The sequence below is a fragment of the Phyllostomus hastatus genome, unplaced genomic scaffold (genome assembly GCF_019186645.2).
Source record: "Phyllostomus hastatus isolate PE091 unplaced genomic scaffold, TTU_PhHast_1.1 phas_contig_38, whole genome shotgun sequence".
In the NCBI taxonomy this organism is placed as follows: Eukaryota; Metazoa; Chordata; class Mammalia; order Chiroptera; family Phyllostomidae; genus Phyllostomus; species Phyllostomus hastatus.
Window position 1 is genome coordinate 6,563,323 of NW_025333869.1, and position 17,310 is coordinate 6,580,632.

Consider the following 17,310-nt stretch of genomic DNA (forward strand, 5'->3'; position numbering starts at 1 on the left):
CCAAATTTCAAAAAACATTCAGGAATGCTTTTTTACTCTGCCAAATTCGGACAGTTAAAAAAAAAAGCATCATCATGTCATAAAAGAGAGAATATTTCACCACCAAAAAAGACTTTAATTAAAAGCTAAATAGGGTGGAAAATGGCAGCCAAGTAAAGTAGGTGGAGGCCAAGTCCACTTGCTCTGGCACACCACTCAGACACATAGCTGAGCTTCTGAAAAATAAAGTGAACAGTCAACAGAATCTTAGCCGATATGAAGTTTGGAAGCCAAAGAGTACAGAACATGTTTCAAAATGGGTGGTAAGGGGGTTTCATAGGTGGATGAGGATAATCCCCAGGCATGGCACCAGCAGCCAGGGCAACTACATTCATGGAGTACCTGGTTAGAGATAGCAGCCTATCAGCTATTTCCCCTCCCAGAACAGGGAATCCCCAGACCCAGGCCAGAAGCAACGTGGATACACGAAGTCATTAGGGAGAACCAGGCTATACATGCCCATAGCTAGTGGTACAGTGACAGCTGCAGCAGCAAATGCCAACTGGGAGAGTGGGAGAGAGATACTATCTTCACCTGGATCTGGTGGAGGAGGAAGGCTGCAGCTAGTCTTGACTGTGATAGACTCTTGACTTTTGGGAGACATGGCATGTATAGAAAGCTGGACAGTGACAGCAATGCAGTGGGAGTGCCCTCATGGTGGGCAGGGACTGCGCACATGCAGCTGCCTGCCAACAAGGCAAAAGGACCAAGGGTGTGATTTGCTCCTACTCAGTAAAGCTGTGCAGATTGATTGAAAAGGTGCAAAGCGAAGTGATTCCTCAGCACAAGCCCAGCACATCTGGCCAAAGTGGAGAGTGCAGGCTGCTGTATGCTGTGAGGGCAATGGGCTAGGAACTGTATACCTGAGATTATTTAAAGCCAGACTGAGTCCCCTGCCTTGGGGGAACCTCCAGGAAGGGAAAGTTGTGCCCAGCCCCCACCTCCTGCAGGATCAGGGAAAGATCTGCAACACCATCTGGGCAGGCTTAACAACCTGCAGGAGGCATTTCCACAAGAGAAAGACAGCAAGAGGGACACCTAAAAAGGCCCATTTTGAACTCTTCACAGGAAGACAAAGTACATTAGGTTCTAGGGCCCTATTCCACTGAGGTCATCAAGGCAGGGAGTTCAGAAAGTGGTGCAGCAAGGGGGACTCAGAACTCTGCACACACAGTTCCCACCTAGAACTGCCAGCTACACCAACAAGGAGAGAGCTGACATTCTTAGACAGAGTAGCCCCCCACCCTGTGAAACGGACAGCTATTTAATCAGAAACTATACATTATTGGAAATGAACTGAGACAGACTAAGACAGGAGCAGGACGGAGAGAAGCAAACAACACACAATTTTACCAGAACTGAATAGTGCCTCCCATGAGAGACACAGATGCCCCATTAGAGGTTTTATTGTCTCACTTGTGGGAATTAAAAACAAAAAAGATAAAAAAGAAGAAGGAAGGAAGAAGAGATGAAAAGGGAAAGAAAGGAGGAAAGGAAGAAAGAATAAAAAAAGAAAGAAGGAAAGAAAGGAAGAAGTTAAAAAGAAAAATTCCTAAAAAAAAAAAAAAGCCTCCTGCTGGCTTCAAATGGGCCAAGCCAGTTCTACTGGTATTCCTGGCTGCAACAGGCTGAGGGGGAATTGATTTCGCTTTTCTCCCTTCCTGAGTGGCACTCGCCCAGCCTCCAGCCCAGTTCTTTAGTTTGCTGCCAGGCTCCCAGTGCCCTGCTGCACCCAGCCTAGGCCTTCAAGTCCACCAGTTGCACTGTCCTTGAGGTTCACCTATTAGGGGCAACTCACACACCACCTTCTTGCTCTCTGTTGTCCTAGATGCTAGAGAGTCTCAGAGTCCCTTCAGGCTAGTTCAGCCTCCACACTTTTGCTCTCTGTTGTCCTAGATGCTAGAGAGTCTCAGAGTCCCTTCAGGCTAGTTCAGCCTCCGCACTCAGTTAAGCCTTTCTGAAGATTGCTGACTCCCTGAGCCCTGCAGGTCTCCTTTGTTGGGGCGTCTCTGCCTTCCTCTTAGAGAGCCAGTGAAGGCCCTGCAGGGCAGGGTTGCTGCACTGGCTGCCACTGCAGAAGCAGGTGCAGGCCTCCCCTGTTGCTTCCCCCAGGGTACAGGGGTTGGGTGCACGATGCCTCTGGGTGGCAAGGTCAGTCTCGCTCCCATCCGGTGCTGAGGGCATGAGCACTCAGCCTCTGCTACAGGGTGGCAAGATGGGCTGCTGCTGGTCCCACAGGTTCGAATGCGCATCCGCCCCCACTCCCCCCCCCACCCCCGGGGCTTCCAGTGTGAGCACAGAGCCTTCCATGAAACCGTGGGAGTGTCGCACAGCTGGGCAGGGGTAGGGTGCAAGAGGCTGGGGCGGCTGCTGCAGGTGAATTCCCCAAAATGCTGCCAAGTGCCTCTTTTTTTACTTTTTCTTTTTGAAAAATTCCTCCTGCTCAAGGCTGCCACTCCATAGAAGGGCATGGCCTCTCACACAGCCCAACTCTCCAACCAGACTGGGGACTATCCAGGTCAGGGTCCGTCACCACCCAACTCTCCCCAGACGGTGTCCAGTCTCAGTGGGTGCAAACAGCCCCTGTGTGTTTGCCACTTTGTCCTTATTCCCCAACCCCTGCAACTTCAAGCAACAAGGTCTCTCCCAGTGCTGCTCAAACCTTGTTTGGCAGGGGAGGGAGCTGCTGACCTGGCTCTCTCCCAAGAACCCTGAGGCAGACCTGGCTGGCCCCAGACCTGGGGCTGCAGCACATTGTATATTCTTGCTTTCTCTGTTATATATTAACTGACTATAAAGGTATGGGTTTATTTCTGGACTCTCCACTCTGTTCCATTGATCTATGTGTCTTGTTGTTATGCCTGTACCATGCTGCTTTGATTGCTATGGTCTTAGAGTATAGTTTCATATTAAGGAGAGAGTTTCCTCCAACTTTGTTTTTCTTTCTCAGGATTGCTGTTGCTATGTGGGGCCTTTTTGGTTCCATACAAATTTTTGAAATATTTGTTGTAGTTCTGTGAATATGTCATTGGAATCTTGGTAGGATTTGGGTTGAATATATAGACAGCTTTGGGTAGTATAAACATTTTAATGATGTTAATTCTTCCTATCCATGAATATGGTATGTGTTCCCACTTATTTGTGTCTTCTTCAATTTCTTTCTTCAGTGTCTTATAATTTTTCTAGTACAGGTCTTTTACATCCTTGGTTAGGTTTATTTTTTTTATAACAAGTGTGAATGGGATTGTTTTCTTAATTTCCTTTTCTACTAGTTTGTTACTGGCATGTAAAAGTGCAATTGATTTCTGGGTATTAATTTTGTATCTTGCTACTTTGCTGAATTCATTTATCAATTCTAGTAGTTTCATGGTGGAATCTTTGGGCTTTTCTATGTAGGTATCATGTCATCTGCAAATAATGACAGTTTAACTTCTTCCTTTCCAATCTAGATACCTTTTATTTCTTCTTCTTGTCTGAATGCTGTGGCTATTCAGTGCTTCCAGTGCTATGCTGAATGAGAGGTGAAAGTGGATTCCTTGTCTTGTTGCCAGTCTTAATGAGAACACTTGCAGTTTTGTTGACTATGATACTGGCAGTGGGTTTGTCACATATGGCCTTTATTATGGTTAGGTATGTTCCTGCTAATCCCAATTTGCTGAAAAATTTAGTCTGTATCATAAATGGGTGCTGGATTTTATCAAATGCTTTTTCTCCATCTACTGATATGATCATGTGGTTATTATCCTTCATTCTGTTTATGTGGTGAATCACATTTATTGATTTGCCAACATTGTACCAACCTTGAATTCCTAGAATAAATCCCACTTGGTCATGGTGTATATTTTTGATGCACTGCTGAATTCAGTTTGCTAATATATTGTTGAGGATTTTAGCAACTATGTTCATCAGGGATATTGGCCTATAATTTTCTTTCTTTGTAGTGCCTTTATCTGGCTTTTGAATTAGAATAATGCTAAAATAAATTTTGAAGCCTTCCCTCCTCTAGAATTTTATAAAATAGTTTGAGAAAAAAAGGTGTTAGTTGTTCTCAAAATGTTTGGTAAAATACACCTGTGAAGCCATCTGGTCCAGGGCTTTTGTTTGTTGGGAGTTTTTTGATTACTGCTTCAATTTCTGTATGTGTCATCTGTCTATTCAGATTTTCTGATTCTTCCTGATTTAGTTTTGGAAGATTGTACGTTTCTTGGAATGTATCCATTTCATCCAGGTTATCCAGGTTGTTGGCATATAGTTGTTCATCATGTTTTTTTTATAATCCTTTGTATTTCTTTGGTGTCAGTTGTTATTTCTCCTCTTTCATTTCTGATTTATTTATTTGGTTCCTTTCTCTTTTTTTCTTGATGAGTCTGGTTAAAGGTTTGTCAATCTTGTTTATCCTTTCAAAGTACCAGCTCTTGGATTCATTGATATTTTGTATCATATTTTAGACTCGATTTTGTTTATTTCTGCTCAGATCTTTATTATTTCCTTCTTTCTACTCACTTTAGGCTTTGTTTATTATTCCTTTTCAAGTTCCTTTAAGTGTCAAGTTAGATTGTTTATTTGAGCTTTTTCTTGTTTTTTTGAGATAGGCATGTAATGCTATGAATTTCCCTCTTAGGATTGCTTTCCTTATTCCCCACAAAGTTTGGCTCTTTGTGTCCTCCCTCATTTTCATTTGTTTCAAGGTATCTTTTGATTTCTTCCTTGATCTCCTTGTTGACCCATTCATTGTTTAGTAACATGTTATTTAGCTTCCATGTGTTTGCATGTTTTTCACTGTTCTTCCTGTGACTGATTTCCAGTTTCACAGCATTGTCATCAGAGAAGATGCCTGATATGATTTCAAACTTCTTAAATTTATTGAGACTTGTTTTTGTCCTAACATGTGGTATATCCTACAAAACACACTCCATTTTCACTTTAAAAGTATGTATATTCTGCTACTCTATGTTGAAATGCTGTGAAGATGTCAAATAGATACATTTGATCTAATGTGTTATTTAAAGTCACTGTCTCCATGTTGATTTTCTGCCTGGAAGATCTATCCATTGAAGTCAATGAGGTTATAAAATTGCCAACAATGACTGCATTTCTGTCAATCTCTCCCCCTTTATGTCTATTGAGATTGCTTAACATATTTAGGTGTTCCTATATTGGGTGCATAAGTGTTTACTAGGGTATATCTAGTTGGATCACTCCCTTTATTGTTATGTACTGTCCTTCTTTGTCTCTTACTATAGCCTTTGTTTTAAAGTCTATTGTGTGGGATATAAGTACTGCTGCTCTACCTTTTTCCCTTCTATTTGCATGAAATATCTTCTTCCATCCCTTTACTTTTAGTCTGTGTATCTTTCAATGTGAGATGGGTCTCTTGGAGGTAGCATATATATGGGTCTTGTTTTCTTATCCATTCAACTAGTTTTTGTCTTTTGGCTGGAGCATTTAAGCCATTTACATTTAAGATGACTATTGATAGACATGTATTGTAGTGCCATTTTATTTTTAGACTATTTTTTCTTTTTCTTTTTCTTTTTCTTCTTCTTAAAGCAAGCCTTTTAACCATATTCTCTGCCTGGGTGTTTTTTTTTCTACCTTGTCTTCCAAATCACTGTTTTTGTTCCTCTGCTTCATCTAATCTACAGTTTATTACTTCCAGTGTATTATTTATTTCAGATATTGCATTCTTTATTTCTGACTGGTCTTTTTTCATAGTTTCTAAGTCTTTTTTCATGGTGTCAAGTATCCTTATAATCATTACTCTAAACTCTGTCTAATAAATTGCTTACTTCCATTTTATCTAATTCTTCTTCTAGAGAATTCTCTCGTTCTTTCGTATGGGGTCTGTTTCTTTGTCTTCCCATTTTGGCTGCTGCTTTATATTTTCTGCCTTAGTTGTTAAACTAATCAATGCTATAGCTTTTTAAGCTGCAGTCAGCAGCCAGGTTCAAGCACCACAACGTGGGTGACAGAGTAATTCCTGTGGGTGAGGCTTTTGCTTTCCCTTAGGCCGATGCCACTTGGAGAGGAGTGCTCTGCCTAAGCAAGGTGGCTTGTGCAGTATGGAGAATGACTCACAGGGATCCTGGTATCTGTCCCATCAGTCCTCTCCCCAGATCCACCAACCCCAGACTCTCCTCAAGCATTTCTAGTCCAACATGCCCTCCCTCTGCCTGAACTCAGGGTAAGTGGCTACAAACAATAGTTTGTGCACTGGCTCTTTTTAAGAGGCTTTCTGCATCTTTAGCTGTCTCTCCCTGGCAGACAGAAATCCTGCTGCTTTTCATCTGGGCTCCTTTCTGGCTCTAGTGGGGTAGGCTGGGGAGCCAAGATTGGGGTTTAGACACCACACTTCTTGGGGGGAATCCACAGCTACAGAAATATCCCTGCAGCACTTCAGCTGCCACCCAGGGGAGCCAGCCCTCTCATGCCTCTTCCACATTCTCTACCAGTCTCATTGTGCTGAAGGGGTTTCTTTTGTCTGTCTGTAGTTATAATGCTTCTCTCTAGCTAGTATTCAGTTGGTTATTCAGGATGCTTTCTCTACAATTTAATTGTTGTTTTCTTTTGAAAAGAAAAATTAAAATTTAAATCAAATAAACAGAATAAAAATAAAAAATAAAATAAATAATTAAACAATAAAAAATAAAATAAAATACCTTTTCACAGATCACTACTCAGCAATATTCCTTTCCTGGCCTGTCACCTGTTTTTATAAACAAAGGTTTATTGGAACACAGTCATGTCCATTCATTTATATAGTTTGTTTGGCTTTTTTCATGCTACAGTGTCAAAGGTGGGGAAATGTGATTATCTGCCCTACCAAGTCTAAACTATTTATTATCTAATCCTTTAAAGAAAAAGTTTGTCAAACCTGACCTTAGTAGACTACTAAATAATCTTCTAACTATTCTCCACACTGTAGCTTGAATAAAAGTTTTAAGAACACAAATCTGATCATTCTTTTTCAGAGAGAAACCCAACCCCTTAAGGTAACTCCTCTAAATTTTCCAACTCCCTACACTGCCACTATCCAATTCAACCTTTATGTGCCAGTTAATTCTATTTTAATCTCTTCAAACTCACGTAGCTCAACTCTTTGGTCTTTCAGAATATACTATGACTCCCAACTGGTACAACACCCTACAGTTTTATACCAGCTAACCCCAGGTCACTGCTCAGGTTCTCCATGTTAATGTTATTTTCTCCAGAGAGCCATCCCTGACCCTTTGAGCTGGGATTATGTGGTCCTGAATTTCCTCTGTCACTGACATTATTAAACTCTAATGCATAGTTCATTTTTAGAGCAAATCAAGAGCCATACAGGGCAGAGATAGGGTCTGTGATATAAACTATGACACTCCTGCAGCCAGTGGAGACTAGTATGTACAAGGCATTCATACATTTTTGTTGAAATAAATTTATCCTTTGCATCATAATTCTGAGAATCCAAAGAACTTCCTCAGTGACTCACCAGAAATAACCAGGTAGATTTAACCAATGAAGATAAATAAATCATGCATAACCATGACAGAATAAATTGATACCAAAACCTGAAAACCTAGGAACCTACAGAAAGACAGTATCTAAGTACACCCTGGACTTTTTAGTATACCAGCAGAGAAAACCTTGATCTTTAGAACTTATCATTCTAGATCATATTTAATGAAAACAACAAAAATAAGGAAAGTAAAATGGGTGTTCTCCCATTACCTGCTCTTCCTTCTCCTTTTCTTTGGTTTTACTTCTGTAGACTCTAGCAGAGGTGGCATCCTGGGATGGAATGGCCGAAACCTGATGCAGTGGCATGCTCATCACAGCCTCCTGTCTCCTTATTGTCTTTACAGAAAAGAGTGTCCAGTGGGAGAGTCATTTTGGGCCATGGACTTAAAGCTAAGAGAGAGAGAAGACAAGATACAACTTAGCTAAAACACTTTTCACATTTCCAACAGTGAAGTTAGGGTTTTATATTTAAATAAGTTACAATGCCTGACATAAATACTTGGTCTTCAGAAATGATAGAAAATGAATGAATGTGAGGGAAATTGTAACATTTTTCTCAAGTGATAAAATGGAAGCACCTAAAAGAGGCTGGTGAATCAGGTACATGTAAAAGATAATCAGTTATTAATTTTAAATTGACGAGTTGGATTTTAAACATAGCAGTGCTATCCTTTGGTGTAAAAATATTTTAATAGAAATACTTTTTTCTGAGTAAGTACTCATCCTGATATAAGCAGTGATCTCTCCTTAAAACTGCTGCCCTTGAGTCCACATAATGGTAGCATTAAAGGTTAAGAAGTCTAAAATAAATTTAAGATACCTATGACCTATGCATAATCTTCTAAAATGTTAGACTCTCTAGACCAGTTGTTAGCAAAATTTTCCTGTAAAGGACCAGATATGATGCTAAATATTTTAGGCATCGTGGGTCAGATTTGTTACAACTACTCACTTCTGCTGTTGGAGCATGAAAGAAGTCATGGCAAGTATATAAACGAATGTGAATGGTTATGTTCCAATGAAACTTTACTTACAAAAGCAAATGGTAAACTAGATTTGATCCACGGGCTTGCGGTTTGTTAACATCTGCTCTAAAGAATTTTTCAAGGAAGATGAACATCATCATCGACATTTCTGAGACCATGAAATGGCTGCCCTTAGTCAAAATAACAGTGTCTGAATCTGCTATATTCAATGATCTTAGGCACTCCAGCTTCTTTTTCTAGTTTTCTCTTACATTCCTCCAAAGTGCTTAGTAATTAGAATGTATGTTTTCTCTCTTTCTTCCCCAGCCCCCACTGAGATGTATCAAACTCTCAGATGTATCAAACAAAACCAATTAAATTATCCAAATCATCCATAAGGTTTAATGTAGTCATATTTCATGCTGTTAAAATTTTAACAAAGAATATCAATCTTAAACCCCTCAAAAAATGAATCTCTAATTTGGGGATTTTCATTTGTTAACCAGTGTACTAGGGATGGGATGGTAGGCAAGGAGGGTAAACAGGGCCTGACAACTCTAAGGTCACATCTGATGGGCAGCTATTTCTTCCACTTCTCCCAAAACTCTGCTCTGCACCAAAGATAAGGTGTTTGTGAGGCTGGTCCCACTTCTGACAGTGTTACTAACCCAGATGAAGAGCAAGAGGACTCATAAAATGAATTTCCTTCACAAAACTCTGATCAACAAGCAACAGCAATACATAAGAAATGAGAGGGATCAACATATATGAGAAAATTAGCTAAAAGAATATACTGTTTTAGCCCTGGCTGGGTAGCTGAGTTGGTTATAGCATCATCCTAATATGCCTAGGTTGAGAGTTCAATCCCCGGTCAGGGCACATACAAGTTATCATCCAATGAATGCATATATAAGTGGAACAACAAATTAATGTGTTTTTTCTTTTTCTTCACCCCTTCCTCCCTCTAAAAATCAATAAATAAAAATTAAAATAAAGAGTATTCTGTTTTTAAAAATCTAGATTTATAATAGGTAGGTGACCCCTGATAACCAAAAACCAGGAAAATAAAGTAGGTGGTATTACTGTCTAGATGTCATAATAAATAAATAAAATTTTAGTGTTTAGATATTATACATCACCTACTATATTTCAAGCCTTTGATGAAGGGGGCACAAGATGGCGCACCATACACAAATGGTCTGAATATTTGTGTTGACATACACAAGATAAGAGGCATGTACTTACTGCTGAGTTCTTAACCCTCTGGGAGATTGCAATAGTCAGTGGTGAGCAATTTTTCATCACTAATGCATTAAAGGTCTCTCTCACAGATGACAAACTCCATGTGCCTTCTTGGAATACTTAGTCAAACTAACCATGCCTAGATCCCCACTACATATTATGCCAATACCTGCCTTTGGTGTTTACTGCATAATCATCATTACTGTATCACTGCTACAAGACCATGATAAACCTGAGGAGAACTGTTTGCCATAGAAACACAAATGTGGAAAGACCTTTAATTTTCTGCAAATTAATTTTCTGCATATTTGAAAGACCTCCCTCCTTACAGCTCCAAGTAACAGACCTGAAAGCTTGCCTAAAGGAACCCCTCTCCTATGCCAGGAATGTTTAATATAAAAATAACTTTTAAATCCAAACTAAAGAGGGATCCAAGATGGCTGTAGAGAAGGTGGATGCTACACACACTCCTCTTGAGAAACTGGCTTTACAGCTAAATTGTAGAAAATTAACCTGAATGACCAACTGAAGGACAACTGAACAGGGGTATTCTAGCCAAGGATTTATAGAAGCTACATAGAGACTGGTAAGAAGGGTGGAGACACAAAGAAAGCTAGTCCCTGCTCCCAGGTGTGGCAGCTGAGCAGCGAGAAGGACATCTCAGCTGTGAAAGTCCTCCTGAGGAGCATGGGGTCTCAATCCATTTTGGGATCCACAAACCAGAGCACCAGGGCCAGGAAGAAAAGCCTGCATAGCCTCTGGCAGTAAAAATCAGTGGGGACTCTGCTGGGAAGAGGAAGGAGTCTGCTAGAACCCCAGGTGCTCTCCTAAAGGGCCAATGCACAGGAGCTCACTCTTGGGTACTCACCCAGGGCTCTGGTAGATGAAAAGTGATGCAAGGCATACAGAAGACATAAAGAGAAGATCTGGGTGGCCAGGCTCCAGAGAGAGATTTGCAGGGTCAGCTGCTGAGGTCCCTGCCCTGAGTCCCTATCCCACAGGGTCAGGCACTCCTATTCTTACAGCACCAGCTGGTGGCAGTGCACTAACATGGTCCTCTGAACACTGGAGACACCACCATGCCAAGGTCGAGTCCAGCAGAAAGGACTGCTAGCTGCACCCAACAGAAACTTGAGGTGTGCTTATTTTCTAGAAAAACTATTGGTTTGTCCACAAAGTCCACTCTGGGTTTGTTTTTTTCCAAAAAATAAAAGACACATTCTTTTCATTTTCACTAATAACTTTACTGATCTGGATATTTTGAGTATGTCGGCTATCTTCCGCTATTGGCTTTTAGTGGGTAGAGGCCAGGGGTGCTGATAAACATCTTCCAATGTACAAGACAGCCCCACAGAAAAGAATTATTTGGCCAAAATGTAAATAGTATCAAGAGACTTCGCAAACCACATACAAGTCACAGCACCTTCTCCATACACTGTACAAATCCTTTTGAGTTTCAAATGCATTTTTACCATTTTTGAAATAGTAAAGTATAATACACCAAAAATATTGCACATTTTCTTCCATCTTCAATATTAAAATGGCTATACAAAAATTCACCAATTTTGATACTTTTTTTTAAATGTATGCTGATATTAGAGCTGTCACAATACAATCTAAAAAAATACTTTCAAATGAAGTTAAAGACAACTAAGCACTACTAGAGCCATTGTATGGAAAAAAAACTAAACAAACTTTTTGGCCAACCCAATATAAACAGACTCTCAAGACAGTCATTGAACTGTGTGGCTTTGGAAGAGGGGCCAACCTTCCCTCACTCTTGGAGGTTTGATAGGTGCAACCTCCAATGGAAGACTCCCTTGTCAGGGTGTCTCTGGCAGTGTAGTTAGAGATAAGGACAGGTGTGAAGCTTACTCTTCTCCAATGGGCCTACACCACCCCCGATGGAGGGCTGCCTTGATCTTTTTCCCCAAGTCCCAGTGGCCCAGTCCTGCTGAGCTCAGTTCCATGGGGGTAAGGAGGAATACCTCAGAGCTGGGAACTGCATGATCTCCTCAGACCCTCCCATCAATGTTTCTAATGGTGTAGCTGCAAAGCTAGGTGGAGATGAGCAGTTCCCTCCCCTCCCAAGGGCTCTCACCAGCCCCACTGGAGGGCTGCCTTGATCTGTTTCAAGTCACGGAGGGCCAGTCCTCCTGGACAAAGTTCCAGCATAGAAAAGGGAGCACAGCTCAGAGCTAACACCTTCAGACTGTGGCTCCAGCAAAATCTCTGATGGCATAGCTGTGGAGCTAGTAGGAAATGTAAAACTTGCTCCCATCATATGGGCCCATGCCACCCCCAACAAAACACTGGCTTTGAAATGTTTTTGTAATCGCTGCTGGCCCCATCCTGCTAAGCGCTCAGTTATGCAGAGGAGAAGGGAACAACCCTCAGAAAGAAGACCTTTGGATATGTATCCCTCAAAAGCTCCAGTCTAGGGCACAAGCTGGCATGGCTACAGAGCTGAAGGGAGAAGTGTATGTCGCCCCCTCCAGTGCCCCAGCTGGTGCCACCAACAAGAAAAGGCTGTCTTAATCTGTTTCCTACATCCTGGTGGACCCATCCAACCAAGCTTGCTCCTGCAGTGGGGACAGCTGGTTGCACCCAACCTGAACCTGTGGTACACTCCTCCTGGGAGAGCTAGAGTTGGAGACTAGGAGAAAATGAATAGTATGGCTCTGGAGTAGGGGCCACATGTGTGCCTGACCACAATGCCCCCAAGTATGGGACAAACTAGTACTGTCCTCCCAACCTGGTCACCCAGTCCTACAGAGCTTGAGCCATATGGAAGGGTCAGTGGGGCATGATTAGCTTTGGGCCCACTCTGCAGCCTTTCTTCATAAGACTCTGAAAGAAGTACAGGCAACCTGAGGAAAAACCAAAGTACCCAACAGGTGAGCACCAACCTCAGAAAGCCTTGGACTTTTATTGATCTGCCCCCAGCTCAGAACTTCAGGAAGGTGATCCTGATACACAGCCAAACTCCTCCCATACACATCCTGGGCCAGTAGACACAGCTACAAACAGGGAATAGCATGGTACTTCCAGATATCCCAAGGCTGGTTACATACAACATTTGGCACAGCCCTGGCCAAGAAGACCTAGGACCAACATAAACAGTGATGGGCTTCAAACCACACCAGAACTCAACCCAACTAGCCACAAAAATTGCACAGCCAAAGAGGGACTCTGGTAGACATCAGACCCTGCAGAGAACAATGCTGCCTCAGGGGACAGCCCCTGAACAGCAAATCATATATAATGAACAAGGTCTATCCTTATAGTTGGCCAGCCTGAGTGTTAACTCTGCCCATGAATGGGCCAACAGCATTCACGACTCAACTACAACAGGAGAGGACACATAACTCACACAAGAATCATTTCTAAGCACCTCACTTAGGTGATCTAGAAGACTGCACTGCTGAGACCAACAAAGCACTTACACAAGAAAGCCCTCAAAACAAATTTGGGAGTTGTAGCAGGTCAACCTAACAGAGACAAACACAAAATGGCAGACGAAATAAGGATAAAAAGAAACGTAACCAAAATAACAAGTGAAATCCCTAGAAAAATAATTAAGTTAAATGAAAGCAACCAAAATACTAGAGGTAGAGATATAAACCATAATTAGGAGGATGCTCAAGGACCTTAGGGGAAGAATGTATAATCTCTGTGAGAACTTAAACAAAGAGATGGCAAGCATTAAAAAAGGATATAAAACCATAAAAAAACAGAAATGAAGAAAAAATAACTGAAATAGAGACTTCTGGCTAACATGTAGCATAGGTAGATACACCTTGCCTCCTAGCACAAACAAAAGAAGGACAACAAATTTAAAAACAAAAAATAACCAGAATTGCCAGAAAATTGAACAGTATGGAAGCTCCACAACCAAGGAGTTAAAGAAGAAACATTCATCCAGACCCAGTAGGAGAGGCAGAGATGGGCAGCCAGGGTGGTGAGGACTCATGGCAGTATGGTAGCTGTAGGACCACAGTGAGCAAGGCAGCAGCTGGTGGACCATGCAACAAGGCAGAAGTTGGCGGATCAATTGGTCCCATACTTGTGAGCAGATAAACCAGGAGGAACAACTGGGGAGCAAAACAGACCACACAACCCCAGGTTCCAGAGCAGGGAAACAAAGCTTCAAAATTGCTCACTATAAAAATCTATGGGGGTTGAGGCTGCAGGAGAAACTGTCACCCTCACAGGAGAGATTATAGGAGAGAACCATGGGGTCCTAGAATGTATACAAATCCACCCACTGGAAATCACTACCAGAAGGGTCCAATTTGCTTGTGGGTAGCAGGTGAAGTGACTGAAGGCCAGCAAGAGCCAAGCAAGCAGGATTGTTCCTTCTAGGATACCTCCTCCCCAATATAGCACCACAACACAACAACATGGCTTGTCCTGCCCTGGAGAATACTTAAGGCTCCACCCCTTACTATGTAACATGCCTGCCAAGAAAAAATATATACTCCAAATGAAAGAACAGATCAAAGCTCCAGGAAAAATATAACTAAGCAATGAACAGATAGCCACCCAATCATATGTAGACATCAAAACACTGATAATCAGGATGCTCACAGAAATGGTTTTGAGTATGGCCGCAAATAGACAAAAAAAGTAAAGGCTATGAAAAGTGAAATAAAGGAAAATGTACAGGGAATCAGCAGTGTCAGGAAGGAAATCAGCACTCACATCAACAGTTTGAAGTAGAAGGAAGAAATAAACACTCAACCAGGGCAAATTGAAGAAACAAGAATTCAACAAAATGAGGAGAGGCTTAGGAACCTTCAGGACAACTTTAAACGTCCCAACATTCAAATCATAGGGGTGCCAGAAGCAAAAGAGGAGGAGGAAGATATTGAAAACTTATTTGAAAATATAATGAAGGAGAACTTCCCCAATCTGGCAAAGGAAATAGATTTCCAGAAGTCCAGGAAGCTCAGAGAGTCCCAAAGAAGTCGGACCCAAGGAAGCACAAACCAAGGCACAACATAATTACATTACCCAAGATGAGACATAAGGAAAGAATCTCAAAAGAGGCAAGAGAAAAGGAGACAGTTACCTACAAAGGAGTTCCCATAACACTATCAGCTGATTTCTCAAAAGAAACCTTACAGGCAAGAAGGAGCTGGCAAGAAGTATTCAAAGTCATGAAATGCAAGGACCTACCTGCAAGATTACTCTATGCAGCAAACCTTTCATTTAGAATGGAAGGGCAGATAAAGTGCTTCCCAGATAAGGTCAAGTTAAAGGAGTTCATGATCACCAACCTCTTATTACATGAATTGTTAAAGGGACTTATGTAAGATAAAGAAAATGAACAAAAATACGAACAGTAAAATGACAACAAACTCACACCTATCAACAACCAAAATTAAAATAATAAAAACAAAAACGAACTAAGCAAACACCTAGAACAGGAATAGGTTCATAAAAAGAGAGATTACATGGGGGATTATCAGCTGGGAGAGAAAGGGGGAGAATAGTGGAAAAGGTATAAGGGAATAAGAACTATAAATGGTAGGTACTAAATGGGGAGGGGAGGGGTTAAGAATAGTATGGGAAATGGAGAAGCCAAAGGACTTGTATGTATGACCCATGGAATGAACTAAGATGGGGGAATGATGGTAGAAGGGGTAGGTACAGGGCAGAAGGGAATAAAGGGGAGAAAAAAATGGGACAACTGTAAGACCATAACCAATAAAATATATTTTAAAAACTAAATGAAATAAAGAATACACTAAAAAAACCAGCAGGTTATATGAAGCAGAGGATCAAATGAGCGATTTAGAGGACAAGAGAGCAGTAAGCCCTGAAGCAGAGTATCAAAATAAAAACAGAATCTTAACAAATGAGGGAATCTAAGGAGTTCTGGGAAAACAACAAGCATCACAACATACACATAATAAAGGTTCTAAAAGAAGAAGAGTGATCAAAATATAGTGAGCCTGTTTGAAAAAATAACAGCTGAAACTTCCCTAAACCGGTGAGGAAAGAAAACACAAGTTCAGGGAAGCATGGAGTACTAATAAATATGAATCCAAAGGGCCCCCACCAAGCTACATCATAATAAAATGCCAAAGGTTAAAGATAAAGAATCTTAAAGGCAGCAAGAGAAAAACAATTACTTAAAAGGAGCTCCCAAAAGGTTCTCTGCTGCTTTGTCAAAAGAAACATTTTAGACAAGAAGGCATAGGCATGAAATATTCAAAATGATCAAAAGCAAGGACCTACAAACAAGACTGCTCTATTCAGCAAAGGTTTCATTTAAAATTCAAGGCAAAACAGAGAGACCCTACAGCTGGAAGTTCATCTACCACTCATTCATGTGGCAGAGGAGTAATAGGAAGCCACACTAACCTCCTGCCAGGACCAACCTGGAGTTACACCTAAATTGTGGAGAAATTACCCAGAACAAACAACTGAACAATAGTGAGAGAGAACCCTTATAACCTCAGAGAGACACAAGAAGCAGCTTCAGCACTAATTGACTATACCCTCACACCAGAAATACAATACGTGATGGGTGGAATGATCCTCAGTCAACCAGGTGGAGGGAAGGCCCCACCAAAGAAAGACCCAACAACAATCAAACCCCAATGAAATTCAGAGAGCCAAAATAAACAGAATCCCAAGAGCATCAAGTTCAGGAGACCAAAGAGACTACACAATTAAATCTCACAGTTCTCCTACTATAAAAGTACAAACCACAAAGTCAGGGAGTCAGAACAGAACAATTTAAGAAGCAGAGGCTAACAAGAAGAGTCTCACAAAAAATGGGAAGAAAAAGAAACCCCATATGAAAGGAAAGGAAGAATCCTCAAAGAGAATGCTAAATGAAATAAAGGCAAGTCAATTATCAGATATTGAGTTTAAAATAGTTATAAGGAAGCTCAATGGAAGTTCACTGAGAATTACCAAAATTATAGGGGATATAGCATAAACTATATCAACATCAAAAAGGAAAGAGAAATTACCAACAAGTGCCAAGAGGAAATGGAGAATGCAATTTCTGAATTGAAGAACACAATAAAAGGAATGAAAAGCAAGCTGGATGAAGCAGAAGATCCAATCAACCAGGTGGAGGACAAGGTAGAAAAAAAATTCCCAAAAAGAGCAAGAAAAGGAAAAAAGACTCAAAAAGAATCTTTGAATGAAGAGGAGTTACGGGACCTGTAGGACAACATTAAATGTAATAATATCCGTATAATAGGGATACCAGAAGGAGAAGGAGAAGAGCAAGGGATAGAAAACCTGTTTGAAAAAGTAATGATGGAAAACTTTCCTAATTTGATGAGAGTAAAAGTCACACAAGCCCAGGAATCACAAAGGGTCCCAATCAAGAGGAACCCAAAGAGGCCCATTCAAAGACACATCATAGTTAAAATGGCAAAATTCTAAGACACAGGGAGAATCTTAAAGGCAACATGGGACAAACAAGAAGTAACATACAAAGGAGCCCTGACAAGGCTATCAGGTGACTTGTCAACAGAAACACTACAAGTCAGAAGGGAATGGCAAGAAATATTCCAAGCAATGAAAAGCAAGG

General features: G+C 41.1%; 1 protein-coding gene across 1 annotated transcript in view; it reads right to left on the reverse strand.

Moving 5' to 3' along the window:
* The window catches only part of MARCHF8 (membrane associated ring-CH-type finger 8), a 108,690-nt gene that overhangs the window by 39,873 nt on the left and 51,507 nt on the right, over positions 1-17,310 (reverse strand). Inside the window, 1 exon segment of the mRNA XM_045842269.1 lies at positions 7,753-7,932. Within this exon segment, the coding sequence (XP_045698225.1) occupies positions 7,753-7,854 (102 nt within the window). The 5' untranslated portion in view covers positions 7,855-7,932.